The sequence below is a fragment of the Lolium perenne genome, chromosome 7 (assembly GCF_019359855.2).
Source record: "Lolium perenne isolate Kyuss_39 chromosome 7, Kyuss_2.0, whole genome shotgun sequence".
Classification (NCBI taxonomy): domain Eukaryota; kingdom Viridiplantae; phylum Streptophyta; class Magnoliopsida; order Poales; family Poaceae; genus Lolium; species Lolium perenne.
The window spans coordinates 298,321,058-298,346,378 of record NC_067250.2 but is presented as its reverse complement, the minus strand read 5'-3'; the positions used below and the strand labels follow the sequence as shown (position 1 = coordinate 298,346,378).

General features: G+C 43.4%; 2 protein-coding genes and 1 long non-coding RNA gene across 27 annotated transcripts; all 3 read right to left on the bottom strand.

Annotated features, from left to right (window-relative positions):
• Positions 1 to 375: 375 nt before the first annotated feature.
• LOC127312082 (BTB/POZ domain-containing protein At1g04390) lies at positions 376 to 5,131 on the bottom strand. The gene is made up of 8 exons (XM_051342555.2): positions 4,913 to 5,131; positions 4,085 to 4,211; positions 3,463 to 3,979; positions 3,217 to 3,347; positions 2,716 to 3,119; positions 1,454 to 2,587; positions 1,066 to 1,218; positions 376 to 959 (listed from the first exon to the last, which is right to left on the bottom strand). The coding sequence occupies exons 1-8, from the start codon at positions 5,059 to 5,061 to the stop codon at positions 521 to 523; spliced, it is 3,054 nt and encodes a 1,017-aa protein (XP_051198515.1). The 5' UTR covers positions 5,062 to 5,131; the 3' UTR covers positions 376 to 520.
• Positions 5,132 to 10,970: 5,839 nt separating this feature from the next.
• LOC127312083 (uncharacterized) lies at positions 10,971 to 12,616 on the bottom strand. The gene is made up of 3 exons (XR_007858119.2): positions 12,567 to 12,616; positions 12,199 to 12,257; positions 10,971 to 11,196 (listed from the first exon to the last, which is right to left on the bottom strand). It is a non-coding gene; the product is annotated as an uncharacterized lncRNA (long non-coding RNA).
• A 47-nt stretch (positions 12,617 to 12,663) lies between these two features.
• Positions 12,664 to 20,200, bottom strand: LOC127312084 (uncharacterized). Of its 25 annotated transcripts, none has more exons than XM_071824482.1 (12): positions 19,677 to 20,199; positions 19,344 to 19,570; positions 19,093 to 19,179; positions 18,752 to 18,992; positions 18,583 to 18,658; positions 18,112 to 18,190; positions 15,877 to 17,370; positions 15,153 to 15,644; positions 14,204 to 14,848; positions 13,991 to 14,136; positions 13,637 to 13,696; positions 12,664 to 13,531 (listed from the first exon to the last, which is right to left on the bottom strand). In XM_071824482.1, exons 2-6 carry the CDS (start codon positions 19,410 to 19,412, stop codon positions 18,148 to 18,150), a joined length of 516 nt encoding a protein of 171 aa, XP_071680583.1. In that variant the 5' UTR covers positions 19,413 to 19,570; positions 19,677 to 20,199; the 3' UTR covers positions 12,664 to 13,531; positions 13,637 to 13,696; positions 13,991 to 14,136; positions 14,204 to 14,848; positions 15,153 to 15,644; positions 15,877 to 17,370; positions 18,112 to 18,147. The 25 variants fall into 25 exon arrangements, with proteins under 25 accessions (XP_071680583.1, XP_071680584.1, XP_071680590.1 ...); XM_071824483.1 differs by having other exon boundaries at positions 13,991 to 14,119; XM_071824489.1 differs by having other exon boundaries at positions 14,620 to 14,848.
• Positions 20,201 to 25,321: the final 5,121 nt, after the last annotated feature.

The window sequence follows — 25,321 nt, the reverse complement described above, 5'->3', positions numbered from 1 at the left end:
TGTCCAATACTTTGCTCTTATCTTGACTTAAGAGCAACTGTGTGAGGTAACGCAGCGCTTGTGTGATCATACGCAAATAATAATTAAAATCACTGAGCGCGGATATCCTAATGCAAGGAATGATCATTTGCATCATCGCCCAGGGCCTCTTGCCACGGTCGTTAAGTTTGTTGATTTTCTCCCCATGCACCACGACATTCAATAAGGAAGTTGTCCACCAACTGCTACAAAATGATCGGGTAGAGAGGCGCTCAAAGGAGACACCGTTTGAGTCTTGCTCTAGTTGAACTTTATTTGAATTGTATGAACTATTTTATTTCTAGGGCATAGTAACTGACAAGATGAAGGTGACAGCAGATACAACAGACCGCTCGATAATCGCAAAAACGATGGCCATTTTAGACGTCAATGACAGATTATATTCTCTGTGAAAGGCCATAAATGTATCTGTATCCCCTGTATATATACACTACACAGAGCACAATGATGATGTATCACCAGATTCGCTATTCAGCAACCGTTACCTAGCACCATGCTGCGAGTACCGGACGTACTCCGTCCGCAGCATGTTGAGCAGCTCATCGTCCAGCCGCTCCAGCTGGCCGGAGTCCCGTAGCCTGGGATATAGATGCGCCACGCTCCTGATGCCATCCTCGACCATCTCCCACTGGCCCAGGCCAGCCGCGTAGGCGACGAACTCGATGGCTGCAGCGTCCGAGAAGGAGCTCAGGCAGGAGGTGACTGCATCAAGGCTCTCCTCCTTCACTCCCTCCATGAACCAGAATTCGGCCAGGGACGACAGCTCTGCGTAAGCGTTTAGCTGCAGGAGCTCCTCTTCGTCGCTCAGGTTCTTCCACTGGCAGTCAGGAGCGACTTTCGGCAGCTCCCCTGAGTAGAACCAGTGGACCAGTTTCTCCAGCGCTTGCCACCCCAGCGGAACCTTGATAACGTCGGAGAAGCTGCAGGCATGGTTCTCCTCAGTCAGTCAAAACATACATGAAAATAGCCTTGTCAAAGTGTTGGCCTTTAACCAAAACTGTTGCGCTTTGGAAGAAAAAGGCTCACCTCTCATGCATCCCAGAATGAAACAATGCCCGGAGGTAATCACAGCTCATGCTCAGCACGATTTTATGGCTATGAACATGTGGTGTTGACAATTGGCATGACCCATGGTGACACTTAGTTTCCTCATTTGACTGAGCCTCCAAAATTATGTCCCTGAGCAATGAACATAGAAATGCACTTCATCAGCAACAAGGTAACGAAAGCTAGACACAAGGTAGCTATGATCTACTCTGAGGCTCTAGTCAGTGATAAAAGAAAACTCTCTCCAACCACAGCTACCAAATGACCAAACCTTATCAGTTCAGATAAGCGTTGGGACAAATGGAAAGAACATGGTTTTGCTCAAAGGTTGGAATCAATGAACTGTGTAATTTAAGGCCAAACTTACGAGAATGAATGCTCAGCTGGTCCAAGTGCTACAGTAAGATCGTATCTGGGATAATTGGAGTTCCATCTCGGTTGCTCTTTCTGAAGCATATCGTGCAACGATTTCAAGTGGCAATACTTCGCAAGTGTTTTTACTGGTTTAACATTGTCATCATCTACCATCACAAAACCAGTATATGTGTACTCCAAAATCTTCCTCAAGGCACGACTATCTACACGATCAGACATTTGCACTCGATACACTGATTTGCCCCATCTGTCAGTAACTTTTCCTTCGCTGCCAAGCAGAGATTTTATAGATGGTAACAGCTTAGGGCACCTTACTGATATGATGGCTGTATGAGCATATAGAGAGTCACCGTCTGGGAGCAAAAATTCCAGATCAGCTAGCTCATTATCATCTAAAGCATTTCTCATCTTTCCACCCAACTTGCTTGGAGAACCACAGAGGCCAAATAAACTCAAGATGTGTCCCATATAGAGCTTTTGTCCTGAACTCAAGCTTTGATTTAGGGCGCATTGAAGAACTCTAAGAAAACCTTCAGTATACTGATCTTTGCAATTATGGCACAGAATCCCAACATCCAGCTTCCTTTTACAGTGAACACAAACTAAAGTGGTGCTCTTTAGAAGATTAAATAGCACTAGAAGACTGTAGAATAAAACAATATTTTCACCCTCCCACTCTTCACCGAGAGAGCAACAACACGAACTTCCATCAAAACAAAAATGCAGATGAGAAGTGACTTTTGACCTCGTAATATGTATATGATTGTGCAGACATTCCTTGATAATGGTGGACAATACATCTACAGGATTCCTCTTATTAAGGAGATTATGGTAAGGTTGGGACAGGACCAAACATGCAAGGTTCATGAGGTTGGTCATAATTTTGAAACTGTCAAAAGATGTGGTAACACTCCTCATAGTATTTGATTCTAGTGAGGACAATAGAATGCTCAAATAGTCATCACCTAAACATGGAACAACTTCTGAAAGTTTAAAACTTGCCTCAGACAGAATATATCCATTGGGAGAGAGAAGCATCATCAGAACTGCCCTTAGAGCCGGCTCCTGGACATCTTTGGACGATTTCATGGGGCTGCTCTTGTGCATAACATCTGTCGCCAGCAAGCTGTACAACAAGAGCAGGATGTAAGTGTGAATCGGTGCACAACATCCACTTGTAAGTTCATAATGATACTGAGAGAAAACTATACTACTGCAAATTAACACTCGACTGGGATAGTTCGTAGTACCTACCAAGCACAAGATATCAGCGCGTGCATATGACCTTGCCCTTTCCGTACAGAGAGATGCTCGTCATTGCAATGCACCACCAGATATCCAAGTATATCCCAGACGTATGGATGCATATCCATGAAATTATTGGAAACCATATTAAATAGCTCATCATGGCTCAAAATTCTATGGGTTTGAGTTGAAGAGATGCAGCAACCAGTAAGAATGCTATATAATACTTTATCAATAGCATTAGACCAAAAACATCTATGATGATTCCCAGTATAACGGAGGACCAGCAGTGCAGTACGACACCCCTCTGTCACTAACAGTTTTTCATCACTTTTAGACATTGCATCGATTATGCCTACAACAATAGGCTCGCAATGTGAATCCATTAACTGACTACAGCCTCTCGAAGATCTCTGTAGATGGTAAAGCAAGGATGAGTTTTTTTAAGAAAAAGGCTACAATGCATACGTTATATTAGTTTATCATCAAACTGATGTGAATGCAACTCACCAAAAGAACCTGGCAGAGTTTCAACGCTTCAATCCTAGTACTGCTTGGATGGGACGTTCCAACAAGCTCACTTATCTTAGCCATTAATACTTCATTCTTGAGAAGGATCAATGCTCCATGGCCACATAAAGCTGAGTTACAGTACAAGTTTTCAGGAACACAAAAGGAAGCAAAGCGGAAAAAAACAAACATATTTCCAGATCTTAATACTGAAGACAAAAGAGGAGAATTACCAAACAGATGTACCTAAAGCAGCATACAGCCTAAGAACTTTCGCAACAACTGCTGTTTCAGTAGCAAGACTGTAATGTGCTAACTTCCCCATCAAGTTGCAGTTACTCCATACATAGTATCTTGAAGAAGGCCAAACCCACAATATGATTCTTAGCAGGGATATCATTTCTGTCAGATAATTCAGTGGATGGGCATCAAGAGTGTAACTCAGCAGAGCTGAAACAATGCTTCCAACTGCATTGGTTCTGTCCAAGGCTTCCCAAATTTCTGCATGTGTTGAAGATCTTGCTGTCACTAGGCAATTCAATATACAATTCATTGCCCTTGCACATGAGATAGCGGTAGGTAATTGGTCTGCGGATAACTGGCATGAAAGGGCCCTAACAATCTCCACAACTGGGTATTGGCGAACTGAATTGCCTATGGTGGAAACTAACTTTAAGCTCACATCTGCCGCTTGGATCACGATCGAAACATTCTTTGTTTGAAGAGCACCCTCCAAGAGCACGACAATATCTGAAACTGACTCCTGGTTTAAAAAAAATAAAGTGGTCACAACCGTACAGCTTTTTTTCACAACTTCCCATGCTACGGACAGTTAATTTTAGATATGCCAAATTGACTACCGGTTTACCTTTATAGGAGGAAGCCGCAACATTTCATTCGACAAACAACTGAGAAAAGGAGCCACTGCTTTGAGTGCGTGAGACTGAATTCCAGCATCAGTGGACTGCCATTTCTTTGCACCGTGGCCATCAGACCTAACATGATGATAAATACAAGAGCTAAGAACACTTCACATTTCTTTGCTTCTACTTACAATGTTTTCAGACCGAAGGTTATTACCCAGCTTTATAAATAAAGCCTTTTAAAACCGAAAGGTTTAGTATACATGTTCCGTTGGGGATACCAGCGTACAAAAGCCCAAGATAAAAGCTAATAGGCTCAAGAAGCCGCTCGAAGTGCAGCCACTTACATGCAAAGCACTGAAGCAGGTCCCCATGAGCTAGGAGATTACTCTTAATTAGTACTAAAATTTGCCAATTGGTGGCTCTTCCATCTGAATGTGCTTTGTTTTCTGACTCTTGGTGGCTCATATTTGCTGTGATTGAATCTAGTAGGCCTGGTTGTAACCCAAGCAAAACTAATTGAGTTCTAGCTAGTATCTAAGCCGGGGAATATGCCTTCCCTAAAGAACACATATTAGCGAAATTGCAGGCGTTCAAAATTTTCTTGGTCCTCGAATTTTGCTTTTTGGACCAGTAACATAAAATTGTACCAAGCTAAAACTACATAGCTTAATCCCATCTTACGCTAACCACGCAGCGGCTACCTAAATCACTGGGCGAGGCTTACTTATCCAGATACCCAAGAAAAATCTACTTTGCCCCTGTTTCTGGGAGAAGGGAAGACGGAGCTATGGATTGGGAATTGGGAGCAGGGGGCGGACGCTGTACATTACCTGGCGAGGCCGAGGGAGATGGCGTCGTTGAGGCGGGCGCGGAGGGAGAGGACGCGGTCGGTGAGAAGATCCTCTCCGGCGCTGGCCCCGCCGCCGCCCTTCCTCCTGCCCTTCTCCTTCCCGGCCGCCTTGGAGGTCGCATGGCGCATCGTGTCGGGAGAGGACGCCGGCCGTAGACGAAGCAGAAGAAGACAAAGGCAAATGTTCGACTGTAACTTGTCAGTGGGCTGCACCCGTCGAAACGGAGGTGATTGGTTAATTGGGCTGGGCCGAAGCTCTTGCCGCCCATTGCATGCGGGCGGTCCACGCGGTGGTCGACGTGGAGCAGCAATACCGCAGGGAGGCGGTGGCCGTGGAGGAGGAGTCAGACGATGACTACTACTTTGACTGGAGCGGGCTTGGCTCGGAGGAGAAGGTGGCGGAGAGCAGATGGCCTTAGCCGCGTCTTCGAGATGATGAAGAAGGTCGAGGATGACGGCAACGAGGTGCTGTGACAGCGGCTATTGGAGGACGCGGTGGCCCACCGAGCTCTGGGGACTGCTGGGCAGATGGAGCGGTGGGCGGCGGAGGAGAAGCGGAGGAGGGAGGGAGGCAACGACGGGTCCGGGCCGTCAACCGCCCCGAGGGGCGACAAGTAGGCTAGGCCTAGCAATTTTCATTTTACTATTTATTTCTTCTTATTTAGCATGTCGATTTAGAGTCTGAAATGCGTCGGGCCATTAGAGATGCCTTCAAACAAGGCGCACACCACGCGCGGTTTTTGTCAAGCTTTGCAGCAGCGCGCAGAGGGTGTCCGCACACTTCCGAGCGGCTTGGGAGAGCAGGAGAAAATTGGAGGATTCACAAAACCCTAATTTATGTGTTGGACAAGCCATCGTCACTACGATTTTTTTGTAGGTTTTAATGTCTGGTGGTTTCATCTGTTGTAATGTTTACCACTTAATCATCTAATCAACTACTTAGTTCTGCTGACAGGAAATATGGCGGACACTGCGTTTCCATGCTTCAAGCGTTGTAAGAATTACAGAACCTTTGAAAAATCATAAAAAATGTTTGCACCAAAATTCGTTTTTTTATGGATGCACACTAGGAATTTTATATAAAGCTTCAATGGTTACTAAAAAAATAGCCTATGTAGTTTTACAGATTAATTACTAGTAACAGAATAAACAAATCATATGAAGACAATTTTTCATCCAGAACTCCTGATTTTTTTGTCGACTCCTTATATGATACTCCCTCCGTTCCTTTCTATAGTGCCTATAGATTTTTGGCATTTGTTTCAGAATATAAGGTTGTAGCTTAGCTTTTTTTTTTCAATTACCCCCTCCCCGTTCAGCTCCCAAATCATTCAGCTCCCAAAATTGTTATGGTAAGTTTGGAAGATATGAATTTCTCAAATTTTACGTTGATCTCAAATCGTTCAGTTAGGGTTCTTGTGTAAAAAATACTCTTGCGCTAATTTCCGTGCAAAAAAACAATAGGCACTATAGAATGGAACAGAGGGAGTATAACTTATGTGTAAATAATTTATGAATAGGTAAATAAAACCCTATAAAGCATCTACGAAAAATCATAATTTTTGTAAGTATAATTATTTTTCTACGATCTGTTTAGTGGGATACAATTATTTGTGTTAAAATATAAGTAGAATACAAATTAAGTAAAAAATTGATGATACATCTCGAATGTAGTCTATATAACATTCTAGAGTTCATACAAAAAACATAACTTCTTGAGAATATATTTTTGGACATTTTAAGTTGTTAATTTCTTATACATCTATCCAAGCATTGTAATGCAAGGCCCAACTACTGTTTTTCCATCATCCGGTGTAGTTGGTTGATTAGATGACTAAGGGCGTGTTCGGTAACTCTCTAGCTCCTAGCTTCCCAAAATTCTTTATGGAGTTGCGCCGAACATCTTCACTCCGTGGAGCCAAATCTGAGAAGCCAACCCAATTTGGTGTACAAAACGCGGAGCGCCACTTTCTCGAATTCGCGGAGCACCAAACCGCGGAGCAGCACAAAATTACCAAGGTATGCCACCAAACGCTTCGCTGTGTTCTATTTCCCCTCGTTCGCCCGTCCTCCTCGTTCGGTCAACCGCTCCTTCCCCAGGCGTTGCTCCCCAACCTGGACGCCAAGAGGTCCTTCCCTGACCCCAATCCAACGCCTCCTCCATCCCTTCGTGGCCGAGACCCCGAGCTCGCCGGTGGAGGCACCTCGACCTGGTCCAATCCGCGACGCGGCTCGAGCTCGCCGGTGGAGGCACTGCGAGCTCGTCGGCCAAATCTGCGCGCGCGCCAAGAGCTCGCTGGTGGAGGCACCTCGAGCCGGCCTAATCCGCGCACGCGCCTCGAGCTCGTCGGTGGGTCGTCTCGAACTCGTCGGCCTCATCCACACGCGCCTCGAGTTTGCCGGTGGAGGCACCTCAAGCTTGACGGCGGAGGTGCCTCTCTCTCTCCCTTATCCTTGAATCCATCGTACTCACCGGCGGAGGGGCGGCAGCTGATGGTGATTTTGGGAGTGGCCTGTGGCGAAGCGATTAGGGGAAGACGACCAGTTAGAAAAAAAATACCGCTTAGGCCTACCAAGTCCTGCAAACAGCCGACCAGGCTTGAAATCACCCGCCATCCTAGCAGGCCAGCCCGGCTAAAATGGGCCGCAGCCCGGCCGAATGGGGAAGGAGCTGGCCGGTTTTGCGCTTCGATCGGGAAGCTGGCGAGGCTTAGAGAAGCGGGATCGAAGGATTTTCGGGAAGCCAGGACGTTGCCGAACACGCCCTAAGTGGTGAAAATTGCAAAAGTTTAGAGCAGAACATGATGAAAACCACAAAAATCCGTATACGTAGTGTTCTATGAAACACGTGGAGTAGTACATGGTGGAATATGCAATTCCCTTGGAGAGTAGGCATCGGTTTGGTCTACTCGTGTACATATTACTTGTCATTTTCCTAGCTGAAAAAAAATGTGGAGTCTAAAAAATGGCACTATGGATATACTTAGGGGTGGACAGAAAGCTCAAGACTCCATGCTCGGCTCGGGCTCGACAAGGCTCGGATCGGACTCGACTTGGCTCGAGGGTTCGATATGCCAAGCCTGAATCTTCCGTTCAAGGATCGAGACTCGACAAGCTCGCTTGATGAAGCTTGCAAGCCGGCTCGAAGACTCGATATAATAAATAAAAGTTGCCATCACCATTGCTAAAAGTATTAGTTACTTTAAACTAGTGACAACCATATCATTTCAGTCATAAGTCATAACACGCGAGGATATGTACATTTGTTTAGATGCCAACCATCTATACATGGCCACTTCAACTACAAATAGTAGTATTACATACACCTCCAACATGTTGTCTGTTTAGGTGTGCACGCCAATGCAAACCGCAGCATAGAAAATTCATTGATGGCTGAAAAAAAAATATTGTTTTTCTTCCTCGTTCAGCAGATCGCCATCCTCTTTCTTCGACTAAATCTTCTGATTTTAACATATATAATGGTGAGCCGACCGAGCCGAGTCTCGAGCCTGATTTTTGGGGGAGATTTGGTGGCAAGACGAGCTAGGATTGGCTTGAAATTTCACGAGCCTTTCCGAGCCAGCTACGAGCCGGCTCAGCTCGGCTCGATTCCACCCCTAGATATACTGCAATTAAGGTACTACTCCTTCCGTTTCAAAATAATTGAACTCCTACTTTTATCCTAAGTACGTAAAATTTCCCTACGTTTTTCGAGATTTAAACAATAGAAAAATTATCAATATTTAACATCCAACCTAATAAGTATGAAAATGTATTTGATGATGAATCTAAATATTAAAATATATAAAGTTGCCCTCTCCAATAGTTCAGACTTTTTAAAACTTGGTTAGCGCATATATTTAATATGGTATCAAAGCGTAAGGTCTCAAGATCATTTGTGTCTCAAATGCATTATTAATATATAATAGTTGCATCAGGAAGCATTAATATATGTTATCTAGCTCTTTCCAACAGTTCAGACCTTTGGAAATTTGGCTAATTCATCAATTCAATACTAATAAAATAAAATTGGTGTTTATACCAGTAAACATGGTCAAAGTTAAAATAGGTTGGCTCAGGACTAAACTAGAAGTTCAACTATTTTTAAACGGATGGAGTACCATATAGAGTTAATATGGGCACAAGTTACCAAATTGTTTTACCATGCATATTACAACAAACTTTTAACCAAAAACCAGAATATCAGCTTATAGAATCTGCGAGATCAAATACACTATTCCCTCCACTCAAAATTCCAGAATAAACCGACGCATTTGTTCTGTTGTGCATGAGAAGAACTGTACCGGCATATGCGAACCTGTCTACCTAGCTAAGTCTATGACGACCTCATTTGGCGACCAACATGTTTACCAACCAAAACTCCCAATTCCAAAATAAACCAACCTATTTGTGTTTTTTCTGCACGCGAAAATTAGTGGTGCGGAAGTGTCCAAACATAGCTACCTAGGTGTATGACCAGCGCTTTTGGCGACCAGCATGTTTAAATATATACTAGATGACCCGTTGCGCTATCGCGCAAATGGCATAATCAAGTCAGAATCTAAACCATAAGTTTTAGTTTTATTATAATATTTAGAATTAGCATGTAATTTAAATGCTTTAGTATCAGATGCTCGGAGCGGAGCTCTGCCCCTCCCTCTGCGGCCGCCAGCATTGTGGTAAAGGGAGGGCAGCTGGGTTGGCTGTCCATCCAGGCTGAGCTCCATTAGCATCCAACGACGTGCTTGGAGAAAATGTCCTCGACGACTACTCCACCCTCCTTTGGCTACTCCCTCTGCCTCCCATTCGATGGCTCCTTCTGTCTCTCATACATCCTCATCTTCCTCTTCCGACCCCTTAGGCCCATATTAACCGTCGCATTAGAATTTAAACCATAAGTTTTGGCTTATTTTAGCACAGGAGGCTCAGCTGCTCTTCCCACCGTCGCCGCCACGATAGTGGTAAAGGGACGGCATTTGGGTTGGGTGGCCATCGAGGCTGAGTTATAACAGCATCCGATGTTGTGCGCTTGAGAAAATGTCATCGACGGCCCTTCCATCCTCCTTTGGCTACTCCCTTTGCCCCGATGTGATGACTCCTTCCGCCCCTCCTACGTCCTCCTCTTCCTTTTCCAACCCCTTGGACACACTCAGTCAAGTTTTGGTTAATTGTACAACAATTGAAGACATGTATCAATTGATGGTAACCATTATAAATATATTGTGACCATTATAAATATATTCCAGGATCTAAGTGGTGAAAATTGTATGAACATTTTGCAGATTTTAGCTAAGGTCCAATAACATTGTACAACATTATGTACAGACTCAAGAGGCGCAAGTATCCGATCCAAAGTTGAATTTATTGCATGAAAACTCCTACTTACGGTACAAATTACTACCAAACGTCTTAGGAGGCATGTGGCAAACCAGATTAGCGGTAAACATCTTCTGCTGCTGTAGCAACCTCCTATGTGGCTCTATAGGCATATAAGCAAATTGTACGCCATGCAGAACATTACTAATAATTATATAGAAGATAATTAAACACCAGGTAAGTGTTTCATGGAAAGTTTACTTTCTTTGTGAGCCTCATTGAGATCCTCTAAGAAGATCAAGAAATGTATAAGCATAGAAATGGTCCAGCAACGATTGACCCGTTACGCTATGGAGCAAAGGGTATTCAATATTGTCACAAATATATTACATAACTTAAGTGGTGGAGTTCGTATTTACATTGTACGAAAATTAACCAAGGTACAATAGCATTGTCCTATAGAAAACAACATTGCAGGAAACAACATGTTGCACCCCAGTGCAAAGATCGAAGGCAGCCATATCAAAATCGTAAGCTTTATGTTAGAAGTGGCAGCGTATTAACATGTTTACATTGCAAGGATGATGGCTTGACCTATAAACTTATGTGTATTTCATGTTGCTGCCAAATGGTGCAAATATTGGATCTCATTCATAAGAATAGATCTTTAATGTCACCGGTGGCTGAATCAGGCCACAATTTTTTGTACCAGAAGCATCACATATATTTAAAGTTCTAACTGTAAATTGAAGTACATGAAAGGAAATTAAATGTAGATTATAGTACTCTAACAAGTCGGTACACAAACATCTGAAACCAATGCCAACAAAAAGTGCTGGTTACACGAACTCATTAGAAGTGCATATTAAAATGCCAGCGAGAACTAAAACGGCTAAGGCCGCCTGGTTCATGTGTAGTCCATGGCTTGTTTCAGAGCTTGTTTCTTACCTAAAGGCAAAAGGAAAAAGGTAATTACACATCATTATAATACTAAAGAACATTCAGATAACACAACATTGAGTAGACAATGTCAATGCACTTAAGATTTCTCAAATAAAGAGCTTGTCATGTTAAACTGGAACTGCTCACGAAGAAATAGTAATCTCACTACACACAGGAGATTAATTTCAGACCTCTAGAATGTCAGAGAACTCGAACCACATAAATTTGTTCCTTACAGGGATTACATTCCACCAAGTGCATACAAGGATTTCAGGAATTCTAGCAGTCTCACTAATTCTTCAAGCGATATGAACCTTACAAAGAATCAATAACTATATTTATATAAAATAACAAAGCATGAAATACGCAACAGGAAAATTGTCATAGATAATAAGATTTCAGAACCAGAAGAAGTTCAAACAAAGACTGACAGTGAACCAAGAGGTGTTTAAACAACATCAGATACTGTATTACAGGTGCATGTTAAGTTTACCATGCAAGTTAAGTTTAGAATTAATTCTCTGAAAGGTGTATAATCTCTCAATCAACTACGTAAACCATCCAAGTTAAGTTTAGAACATACCATCTGAAACTGAAGCCCATTTAGAACCAGAAACCTAAGTACTAAATAAGTAAATTTATGCACATAAAAAATTTCTATATTTTTTTATAAATGGACAGGAGTAAAACATGAAATAAGTTACTTTTACTTCAAGTGTCTACTCAGTGTCAATCTTTCTACAAAATTTAATACTCCATCTGACATATATTGGTTGACTCCACTTTGTCTAGATACACATGCACGCAATCTAAAAACTTAACAAGATACATACGAATCCAGACAAAGTTAAATTAACCAATATGAATCGGAGGGAGTAATAAAATGTCGATTTTTTTAAATTCCATGAATGTTGCTGCCAACAAAATGGAGTTTTTAAATGCCCTCATAAATACTTATTCTACTCAGTTTCAATCTTTCTACAATAGGAATTCCACTAAGTCATATACCTCTTTGGAAAAAGAGTCATGTGATCAATAAGAGCTTTTTTCCCCACCTGAAACAAAAGCTAAGAAGACACAGGAAAGAAATTAGCCCGGATGTATGCTGCAGCACTTAATTAGTATACCATTTTATGCAAACTTCATTTTCTTCTGTATCGACAATAAGAGCTAAGCCACTGAAATGCAAAAAATATTGAAGAACTGCTATCAACTCTAAAGCAACGACATTTGAGAGCTAAAAGAATGAATGGAATCAACTCTAATCCGTGAGCATCTGAAACACTAATGTGTGAACTTTAATCAAACACATGCTATGCACATATTACCACATATACAGGATGGAAAGCTAATAAAATAAAATGGCATTAACCTACGTCGTCTGCATGAGATGATTCCCCAGAAATGCAAGCATTGTTTGGCGCCAAATTTCAGCAGGATCAGAATAGCTTTCGCCTAAAGCAAGAAAGCAACTACAACACAGATTTGGTCAGCAGATAGTAAGCCCACACAATGTCTCTGCATCAAACTTATTCTTTTAGTGGTAGAAATCTGGAACATAGTGTGTGAAGTAAGAAATGTTCTACCCCGAGCAAGAAATGTAATTGTTGCATACCTCATTGCAAAGCAGGCTAGCAGTTACAAAATAGTCAATGAACATATCACTGCCGGTGTACAGCAGTCGATAACATTACAAAAAATACTGTGGATGACAGTATCAGGCAGCAAGAGGTTCACTATTTCTTTTTTCAATGCATAAGAATCCTAATAAATCTATTTTATGGAAACATATAAATAAATCAATAAGCATGTTCGTAACTCTTATGATTGATTAGAGTAGGCATGGCATGCTAAAAGGTTTTCAACTTTTCAAGCTTCTGAAACTCTGACTCTTGGTAACTTGAAACTCTGAATTTCACTTTATGATGCATGGTAAAAAAATTAGTCTCCAGAATCCGAGATCCAATTATTTAGTATCTCAGTTGTATAGGTTTAGTTTTACGATTCATAAAAAGTAGCAGGACTATTCTTTCTGGAAAAAAAAAATACGACATCACACTGCCAACAACATGTGTAGTAGATATATTGCTGCTTAGTTTAATAACCAGCACATCAGGTTTAATCTGAAAAGCATTAAACCAATGGCATATTGAAAGTATAGAAGTGTAGAATCTATAGTGCAGATTTGAGAGATGTACCTGACATTGAACATGTGCAGCCTCTTTAAATCTTCTTTTGAGGGCTAAAGCTTCAGCAGCATGGCCCACGGGAAATGCAGTGGCTTATGATCAGCACAAAGCGAAAGGCTTGGATGTCCATAAACCTTCAGCAGCATGGCTCACTGGAAATGCAGTAGGTAACAAGAGATTATGAGTGTATAACAGAAGAATATTGTTGAGAGCATTATCAGATTCTTCATTAGTCGGAGAAAACGGGAGACACCAACCCTTGCCGCTGGCAACATCACAAGATAGGTGCACTCACCATGGATTTTCGTAACTCAATGCTGCACAATAAACCACACCAAGTAAGCACGTATATACACAATTCCTGGCCCGGCAGACATGAGACACACATAAGTAACAACATAAGGTGCCACCAACCATATTGGTGTTGATGACTGAGGAGGTGGTGTACCAACCAGAAGTTAATTTATTGATTTGAAACAAATAATAATTTCCAGGGTGATATGGTTCAAGAAATGGTAACCGATTGGATGGAACTATATAATTATGCATCTAAACAACTAATGTTAAATTAAGAGGTGGAATGGGAGAGGGGGGGGGGGGGCAAAATATACCTGTATGCAATGGTAGAAACTACAAGCTCAAACATCAGACAAGCGAACAAGATGTCAAGATCAGATCACATCCACATCTTCCCCTGCAATCTATCGATCGCCTTCTTTCTATGCTGGCAAGCGACAGTGCTACAAAATTTGGCACACTGAAATCACTTAAAGTGGCAGTTTATCAGAGCAAAAGAAATCCATCCCAAGGCAGTAAATAGTTACCCTCGTAACTCCAGACAACATGCTAATGCGTCCATAACAGGAAGATCACATATAGGCAGAAAATGGCTCTGGCCTAAATGATTTAGCACAGAGCTACAGATGCAGTAACCACCTTTTCTATCACAGGAAGATCACATATAGGCCTTCTACTTAACAGTAGTTATTAAGAGTAGCCATATAGTCTAAGCATATTAAGTACTTGAGTTAACCTGGGATCTGTTAATATTTTCTTTTATGCATTTGTAAGCAATTCATCAAGCACATGACGAGAAAACAATTCAAATTGCTCACTCTGTCAAGAAACTAAATAAATAAGTTACTCTTAACCATAAAAAGGACACAAATGGTTGTCAATGGAGCTGAAGAATTACTGCCAAAATATATTTTTTCTGAAATAATTGGATCTGCCAAAATACCTATTAAAAGTGAGAGAGCACATAACTCAGAATTAGAAATCATAAGCTTCTTGATGTTCTGAATAGTGGCTCTGTACACTGTGAAAAACCTTACTATGCATGTCTCATATAGATAATCACAAGAGGTGAACCCACAAAAAGAATTGCCTCCAAAATAGCGAAGGCATCCATGGCATTCTATTCGTCCATTAACATAATATACTTCACCAAGCTGAATGGAAAATCCAAGCTGTAAAATGACAAGATAAAGTTCAGTCATTAGTTGAGACAATCTTGACATGGCCAAAAATACATATTGCAGGATCACTTCCGAGATAGTCTGATAATTCTACCAATTCAGAAGCACTATCACTTAAATATCAAATTATCCTTAGTGCAGTGAATGAAACAAATATATCTGTTAATTTTCGAAGTCATTTGAATTTCCCCAATAGAAACTCACTGAATTATACTACTACAAAAGACTAAACAAACATATTTGTTCATTTCCAAAGGAAAGAGAGGTGTCATACATAGAGTGGGATCCATCATACATACAGTGGGATCCATGCCCTCGTCGGTGGCCGCCCCATAGGCCGTGGCTGTAGACGCCTTGAGCCGATGCTCCTCTTGTCAACTCATGGCGCTGCACATAGAAATAGCCAGCTGCGAACCAAGCAACAAAATTAGTCAGTTCCTTCTCCATTCTAAAACCCATTCATTTGGTTAATGGGCAAAAGATTTTTTAAAGGAGTTAAACTTTGCATGATAAAGCATGGCAGAAACACAATAGCTTTTTTTGCATATCTAAATATAATAATAGAGCATCAACATTAGAGTAATCAGCGAGGAGATTAACCAGAGCATCATTATGAACTATTCTAATCGGCTAGCATAAAGAACAACCAGTAAGCTGACAATCTGTCTGTTTTTCTTGTCCCACTGATCAGATGGCGAGTGCATCACACCGGTAACATCATTGTGATCAATGTCCCTAATGTACAGAGGGTTCTCGACGTCCTCCTTGTCCACCAGGCCTTTCAGTCCTGCAAGAACACAATATTGATCAACGTCTTCATGATATTCATTTTTGAGCTTACTTATGTAGGTTGAATCTGTGTGGCTAATCATATAAATTTTTTATCACCAAATCATGGTGTGTTACTGAATTCCATAGAAGAGTAATCATTAAATATGGGAGTAGTTTCAGGGCCTGATTAAAAATGCACCTCAGCAAGCAATTTCAAAATTGTTCAGGGTTTGATGTCTGCATCTTACCAAATATGGCCTCAGCTTCAGTACAGTTTGGTTCTTCCATATGCTTTCATCAGAGCAGCCAGTCAGCCACTAACCAGTCTTGCTCATGTACTTCAGGACCTTTTCGAAACATTAAACAATTGACTTCAAGGATGAAAAGGAGCCAATATCCCATATTTACGAAACAATTGACTTCAACGGTGAAAAAGGAGTAAATTTGAAATCATTCTCTTATGGGATGAATTTGAGATGTATTTGAAATGAAAAACATGTATGCGATGAATTTAACTTTAGTGGAAAGCAAAGAATTTAGTATAGTTTGAACCAAGGTATTGTACCTGAATAGAGGGACCCACATTTTTCTATCTTATGATTTCATTTATCTAACTCGGAGAAAAACACGTAGAGAAGCCATCTTATTTAAATTTCTCTTTGGTACTACAAGTGAGATTCGCGTAGGAGAGGCACGCCATGGCAACCTGAATCATTTGCATAGGAGATTTCTAATTTCTATAGAGCTATAGTAGGTTAGAGGCATTGGCACAGTTAATACATCGTGCATCATCAGGCACCAATAACACCTATCTATATAGCAGAACAACTTCCACAAGAAATGGTATGGTGCATATATTGCAAGCTAAATGAAACTGGAAGAAGGCAAATAGGCAATATAATTGTATTCCTCTGCTTGAGAAATAGTTTCTTACTAAGGCGAAACACCAAACATGTAGCAGAATAATGCACTGTAATTTTTTCTCAAAAATGATATCACACAAGCAAAATGTATCTCTCAAAAACAACATATATACGTGCACAATGGTGAATGCAGACGATAAAAATGTAAAGAGTGATCACGAGGTGCTCTTCACCTAAACACATGCTGCTAATCATTGACACCAACCCTTAATCTAAAACACCAACCTATGGTCTTAAATTATGTACTTAGCCTATCTAATAATTAATAGCTAAAAAGGAAAGATTGAAGCACACAATTAAATAGCTTAATTGTCTTATTTATACCACATGGTTATATGTGTATACTGGTAGGATAAGTAAATAATTCAGTGGAAAACCAGATACTATGGTTGATGCATCTAAATACTTAGCATAAATAACAATTTTTGTGTGTCCCGCTAATATACTGTAAGGGACTCATATGTTGGGAAGATCGTATTATTAAATATTGTGGTCAGCTAAGCCAATTGCAATGGAGCGAGGGAGAATCAGGTTGAAATTGTACAGAGTAGACATTTGCCCTTGTTCTGAGAGTACCAACACTCCCAGCCTCCAGAGTTCACATGAAAATGTTAGGGGAAAATTATTACTATCACACGCAAGCTCATTAACCACAAAAGCTGACATACTGCAGGTGTAAGAATAGAATTGCCTGATTCATACTTCCACTGAACAATTTGGTTGGATATGCAGGTGACAAGTTCACTGACCACACGCCTCTCATGCTCCCTCATTTCAATGGGATGATTACCCAGAAGAACCATTTGTTGAAACCTGCTACTGCAAATAAGTATTCGTGCAAATTGAGTTCAATTTTCTGGCCAAACCACCTTCTTCCATAGGTAATAACAGATCTCACAAAATAAGAAAAGAAAGCTTGAGTGATCCTTCATGTGAAGGACATGGTTTATCAATTAAGACTATTGGAATACTAAGCAAAAGAAAGTAACCCATGTAACTAACTGCACTTGTGGTCGCACCAGATGGCATTCTGCTACCTAATAACGTCCCCGTGCCTTGCAGCCGACCAACACACGGACATATGCACTGCTACTCACCATGTAGTCAAAGATACGCCAGCGGTCAGATGCAGCCGCCGCCGCTCTCCATGGAGCCCAAAAATCACTTCTTGTTGACGTGATAACAAATAAGTAGAGGTCACGAACATAATGTTTTGTTTTTTCTAAAACTTTCTCCTCCATCTGGTGCGATTTATCTTTTTCTACACGAATCTTCTTTCTCCATTAAGAAATGAACACAAACTGTTGCAATGCACCAGTGGCACTCCTTTTAGCACAACGTGATTACTTTCTCCATCGGGTGAGAGTTAACTTTTCTACACAAATGTAATTTCTCCATGGAAACATGAACACAAACAGATCCTCCTTTTAACACAGCATGATGACCACCAAAAAAAATAGAGAAAGAGAGAGGGGCATGAATTACTGCAATACCAGCAACAATAAATTTGCGGACAAACAAAAATGCATAGAAAAAGGAGTGTAGAGACCAATTTTATACCTTTGTGTTCAGCAACTCAATTCTCTCAAAATATTCCTAAGCCTGGAACTTTTCTATCTCAACCAAAACTAATATAACCCTGCAAATCAATCAGCAGCACAAAAGGTAATTTGTTAGCAAATCTAGCAATAAAGAATAAAAAATGCGATTCGAAGGTATATGATCCCCACTTCTCTAAATAAAGGAAAACTTCATATTAGTGTTCAATCCTTTTGAATTTTACCATTAAATACAAACATATAAATTTGGTAAACCAAATAATTCTAATTATTTTTCATTCTATGATTATTTATATTTTTAGTTTAATTACATGCCAAGCAAACAATGAACAACAATGGCACTTCACACAAATCACTGATGGAGAAAAATCGTGAGTACAGAAAGAATAACACCCATAGTAGAGAACTTGTATATTTTTCGTGGGGAGATTTGAGAATAGAAGCCATGGCAACAAGAAACTTGGAAAGTCACATGATTTTGTTTTGCCAGGATGGCCATGAAGTGATGCTCTGGCTGCTGCCCTCTGGTGTGCCTCCCTGAATCTGAGCTAATAAGGAGGAGACAAAAGTCGATCACCGCCACCTCATAAGCCAAGTGTTCAGGCAGACAAATGGAAGCAATGCGACATACCCAGACCCACCGTTGACGGTCCACGGAAGAAGAGGCGAAGGAGAGCGAGCATCTACACTGGTGTTCTCCTTGATGAACCAGGGCTGGTCTGCTCTTCCCAGTTCCCACCTGTGGCCGACCTCCTTGCTCTCACATGCAGCTCCACACCACTCCTGCTGATAAGAAAGAATAGAGGGGATACCAGTAGAAGCCATTTGCACGACTTTGCGGCACAGCCTCGCAAGAGCTCCAATGCTCCAGCCCAGACCATCCTGTGCATTGTGTCATCTATTAGACAGGGACAACACCAACATCTCTTTTTCCAATTCCATTAACAAATCTGGGAGAGAAAAAGCACAACCAAGCACTCACCAGGAAGGTTCTTGGGGAGAGAAGACCCTCTCGTTCTTGTTCCGTTGCATCTTTAGTGGGCTCTAAAAGATATACAGAAGTCTGTACCTTGTAGAATAGGTGAAGAAGATGGACTTAAAAAGCCAGAATACAGAGTTAAAGGCACAAATACCTCCCTTTATTTTGTTGGGCTTTTAGATCTTCGTATTTACTACATCTGCTTATGTAGATGAAAACTGAAAATGGAGAGTACATGAGGAGGAAAGAAATACCAGCAGTCCACCACCAGCAGATCGAAAGAGGGAGGAAGCCCGCACAGAGCAAGCAAATCTGTAGCCCATCTCTTCCCAAAAAAATCAACCAGCAGATCAAGAGAGGGGGGAACCACGCATGCAAGCAAATCTGTAGCCCGTCTCTTCCCTTCCGGACTCACGTTGGCTCGTCCGCGACCAGGAACTCAGGACCATGAGCGGGAGGATGGAGGCATGGGCCACGGGAGCTGCAAGTACAAGGAAATGAACCAGACGTGATGGGACATTAGAGGTAGGGGAATCAGAGAGGGGCAGCCAACGAAGAAGGGAGAAGAGCACGAATAGAAACCATACCTGGCTGGAGGTGTTGACCTCCCGCAGCACGGTGACCCCCGTCTGCCGCCTGCTGCCACGCCGCCTCCTCCCGCCCGACCTCGGCCAGGCGTGACTCCTCCTTCTTGTCCGCCGCGGCCAGCACCGCCGCCTCTGCGACCGGTGGTGACCGACGGTGACCGGCGCTCCTGGCGCTCCATGCAGCGGCGCCTCGCAGCCGCTCTCCCGATGTGAGGTGGCGGCGGCCGCGGCGCCCGCGCTTTGTCCTTGCTCATGTTGGCTGCCTCCCGGCGCTCCACGCAGCAGCGCCCCGCGGCCGCTCTCCCGATGCAAGGTGGCGGCGCCGGCAGCGCCCGCGATGCGAGGTGGGAGAAGGAGAGGAGATGCCGTGATTGGGGGAGGAGGAAGGAGTCGGGATTGGGGAGGAAAGCAAGCAGCCGATTGGGCTGGGGGAGTGGTTGATCGATCTAGGGTTTCACCGTGCCCCACGCGCGTAGGAAAAGTGTGCGACCCAAACAAGCTATCATTGCTGCCTCTGTCTGTCGGTCCCGCACTGGTTTGGTCCCACGCGTCATGGACTGCCTAAGAAAACGAACAGGTGAGGAAATCTTTTACGCATCGAACGGCTGTGATGAAAAGTGGGACTGACGTTTTACTGTGCAGAGCAAAACGCACGGACCAGATTGGTTTGCCCCTTTCAGACCCCCTGGTTGAGAGGGTAGTCTTTGAACATTTATAGGAGTAATGTCTCACTGCATTGTTCTGCATGAGCAAAGATTTTGATTGAACCCTCTGATGTCTCTCAGTTGTGCACCTGCGGCATCCTGGATCTAGCTAGCCACCTAAGCAACAATCCAATATTTTAGCTCACCTCCATGTGATCTTTGTGGTGCAGGAAAGGGGAAACAGATTCTTCAGATTTGACCCACTGCTTCTCAAAAGGAACAACCCAAAACAGTTTTTTTTAGGCTTCAGAACATGGACGTATCATGCACTAATCCGAAAGACTGAAGCACGGAGCGCCAAAGTTGCCATTTTAAATTTGTATTTTGGGCCCTTTCCTCTTTTTCATGTTCTCCTGTTCTTGTGCGCCTTTCTGAAAGGCAGACAAAAAGAACAAAGCCACATAGAAAACCCTGAAACAAAAAATACTTTGTGTATGCAGGCCAGTATTTAACTTTAGCGGACATGAACACTCTCCAGTTGTGACAGCGTAATGAACGGGAGTCTATACCTTGCAATCACCGCAATCATTTGCCCCAAACTCTCTATAGTTAAGTAACAAGAGATCCACATGGAAACGAGAACCTTTTGACCGGTGCACAAATATTGAAGACGCAAATGTACAGAGCGGCTTGACGAGGCCTTCGTAATGTATAGTATACACTAAGCTACGCCAGTGAGTATATACATTGATTGATTATCTGCTCGATCCAGCTATACTGACATGGATCGGAGCCATGTACAGTACTCCGATTTATTTTCTGTCAATTGTTTTTTGAACTGAGTGAGTTTGGATTCTGATAGACTTGTCTATAGTCCTTACCTAGCATCCATGTGATGGATTCACAGATTCGCAAAAAAAAAGATTCACAGAGGCAGATCCGTTAACTATTCTTTCACCACTAGCCAATTGAGGCCAAGTGTACATAGATCACAGACGACAGCTGGTCAGACTTCCTCGGTGGCAATGAGATTTCACGGCGACTACAGCTAGCCAAGTTGCATGGCCGCAGAAATCACATCGGAACAAGTAGCCTCCCTCCATGCATGTAGCCCCACCTGTTGCTTGCTCTGAAACTTCCGATTACGCAACGATATATGTACGGTCTGCGAGCATTGCTGGCAAAAAAACTGGCACGGGGATCAGACACATATCTTGAGATCTACGGAGTATTAGAGTAGAAACGGATCAGTTAGGAGACATGAAGGCGACCTGCGTCGCGTGGAGTTCGTGATCCAACAAGAGGAACGAGATCCTCTGACATTGGTGGAACTGCAGAGGGACGTTGTTCCGTGTGGTCCGTCCGTTCGCATCCGATGGCAGCAAGTTGAAACCCCTCAGCTGCATAGGTCGGCCCAAAGCCCACTTCAACAAAGGGAGACGGGAACAGCTCCCTAATTCCCCTTCAATTGCCATCTCCATTAGCTCGCCCTGCTCCATGGCCGTGGTCGGCGGCACGACGCCTGCGAGTCCGCTCTCAGCCAGCGCCTGTATGGGGTTTGGCCGCTCTCGTCCTGGTCGCCGCCCTCTACCTCGCTGCCGCTGCTCTAGCGCACCCGCTCGCGTGCACGCCCAGCTCCGTGGTCGTGGTCAGCTGCACCACGGCCTCGAGGTCGTCTCAACCATGCTGGAGGATGGCAAGTGAAGGAGCATGAATGTGTGTCAAACTGCATCTATGTATTGCTGCCGCCGTTGTGCATGCTGGAGCTGGACGTAGTTAACTGAATTTGGAATAAGCATTAGAAGACTGCTGGACAAAATGCTGTCTGGGCTACAACTATTACTCGAAATTGTGCACAGATTAAGACGTGTTCTAAGTTTGATTCTCTATCTTGCATATTACTGACATTGATTGTATCTACCTAGGACAGATCTTTCTATTTCATTTACCAATCCATAGAGAGAAGAAACAGAGATAGACAGGCTACTGGGTGATAGGAATAGACAGCTTGTATTCCTTAGGGGCCAAATACCACAATATATAGTACATGTACAGGTGGAAATATGCAGGAAAATCCCCTAACAAGTGGGGAAATACAATATACAAATATAGCTCTAACACCCCCCCTCAAACTCATGGTGGATCCACAACACTGAGTTTGGAGAGAAAGAAATCATGTTGTGCGCGAGTCTGTGCCTTTGTGAAGAAGTCTGCCACCTGCAAGTCTGAAGGCACATAATGAAGCGCAACAACCTGATCCTGTACCTGAGCACGTGTATAGAAAGCATCAACACCAATATGCTTGGTCAGCTCATGCTTGACCGGATCACGTGCAATACTGATAGCACCTGTACTGTCTGACAAAAGTGGAGTGGGTGTCGTAACAGAGACCCCAAAATCTGCAAGCAACCATCGTAACCAGGTCACCTCGAGCCACCGAAGCCATAGCCCGCAGCTCAGCCTCAACACTCGAACGAGAAACCGCTACTGTTTCTTCGTCTTCCAAGCAACAAGCGAACCACCAAGAAATACACAAGAAGTTTAAAGGGAACGACGATCCGTAGGATCACTCGCCCACGTAGCATCAGAGTAGCACTGGAGCTGGAGAGAACTGGAGCTGGGAAAGAATAGGCGACGAGTCATCGTGCCACGAAGATAACGAAGGACACGAAGAAGATGACTGTAATGAACAGAAGTAGGAGCTGAGACAAACTGACTCAGAATATGAACAGGATAAGAGATATCAGGTCGAGTGACAGCAAGATAAACAAGACTCCCAACAAGATGTCGATAACGAGTGGGATCAGAAAGAGGATCACCATCAGAAGAGCGAAGCTTAACATTAAGCTCCATAGGAGTCTCAACAGTGCGCTCATCCACAAGAGCAGCACGAGCAAGAAGATCCTGAATATACTTTTCCTGAGAAATGGAAAAGCCATCAGAAGTGGAGGAAATCTCAATCCCAAGAAAACAGCGAAGAGGACCGAGATCAGTCATAAGAAACTGATCACGGAGACGGGCCTTGACAAAGGCAATATACTCAGGATCATCACCAGTAATGATCATATCATCAACATATAGAAGGAGAAGAGTGCGACCACGAGTAGAAGTATGAACAAAGAGCGCTGGATCATGAAGACTAGGAGAGAAACCAGCAGCAATCACAACAGAGGCAAAGCGCTCAAACCAGGCACGAGGGGCCTGTTTGAGGCCATAAAGGGAGCGTCGAAGACGACAAACCATCCCATCGGGAACAGAATACCCAGAAGGAGGCTGCATATAAACCTCCTCACTCAACTCGCCATTAAGAAAGGCATTCTGAACATCAAGCTGAGACACAGACCATCGTCGAACAGAAGCAACAGCAAGAAGAGTACGCACAGTGGTCATATGAGCCACAGGAGCAAAAGTCTCATCATAGTCACGGCCTTGCTCCTGCTGAAAACCACGAGCCACAAGACGCGCTTTATAGCGCTGAATAGATCCATCAGAGCGGGTCTTAATTTTATATACCCACTTACACGTGATGGGACGAACACCGGAAGGAGGAGAAACAAGATCCCATGTGCCAGTGCGCTCAAGCGCAGCGATCTCCTCAGCCATGGCAAGCTGCCATTCAGGATGGCACACGACATCCCGATAAGAAGTCGGCTCAGAGAGAACAGAGAGACCATACTGACTAGGGGAGTAACGGTTGGGAGCACGACGCAGACGAACAGGCCGTGAAGAGCGGTGCTCATCACCAGAAGACAACTCATCAGAGGAGGAGGAAGAAGGATTAGCGGAAGAAATGTCCGAAGCAGGAGAACGAGGAGAACTAGGGGAACTAGACGGAGGAGAAGACGGTGCCGAAGGCACAGGAGGCGCATCAGGATGAGGAGTAGGATGAGAAGGAACAGCGAGAGGTGTGTCAGGAAAGAGAAGAAAAGAGAGATCATCCACCGGGTAAGTACCGGAGGTGGGAGGAGGATAGAAAGGACGCGTCTCATCAAACGTGACATCACGAGAGATGCGCATCCGACGACCAACGGGATCCCAACAGCGATAGCCCTTATGCTCATCACTATAGCCGAGAAAAACACACTCAACAGACTGAGCGGTGAGTTTGGTGCGCTCGCGAGGAGGAAGAAGGACATAGCAAATACAACCAACACTACAAGAAAAGTTGCCATGGCCGACGAAGTTGAAGTCGCGCCGTGGTTGCCGGTGTACCATGGCCGACGATTTTGGGTCCCTCCGTGGTGCATGTCAAAACTTTTTTTTTCTCGTTTTTGAGGCCACCTAGCCCGACGAAAGCGGCCAAAACATCGCGTATGGTGGCCCGGGACGTGGTGCATCTCGAAATCTCGGGTTCGCCGGCCGAGTCAACGCAAATCCGCACCGCCGAGGGATGTAGGGCCCAGATGGCAGCCTCTCTGGCATTGTTTTTTTTCTCGATCGCGCCATCTCGTTCAACGTTCTCCGATCGAGCCGTTTACGATGCAGGATCATGGGTCCCGCATGTCATCCTCTATGAACCAAAATTCTTTCTATTCTTGGATTTTTTTTGACCCCCTGATTTCTGGCTACTTCCTTTTTCTTTTGATCCCTTGCCGCCTTGGAAACGTTGAGACCGCTGCTGCTAAATGGGACCCGCATGTCATCCTCTATGTGCAATCAACTTTCTTTTCTTGGAGTTTTTTTTGGCACCTCATATTTGGTCACTTGCCTTTTTTTAGATAACCACACGCCACTCAAAACGTGATACCGCTGCTGCTAAATGGGACCCGCATGTCATCCTCTATGTACTATAAAACTTTCTTTTCTTGGATTTTTTTTGGCACCTCATATTTGGTCACTTCCCTTTTTTTTCGATCCCCTGCCGCCTCTCAAACGGTGATACCGCTGCTGCTAAATGGGACCCGCATGTCATCCTCTATGTACTATAAAACTTTCTTTTCTTGGATTTTTTTTGGCACCTCATATTTGGTCACTTGCCTTTTTTTTAGATACCCTGCCGCC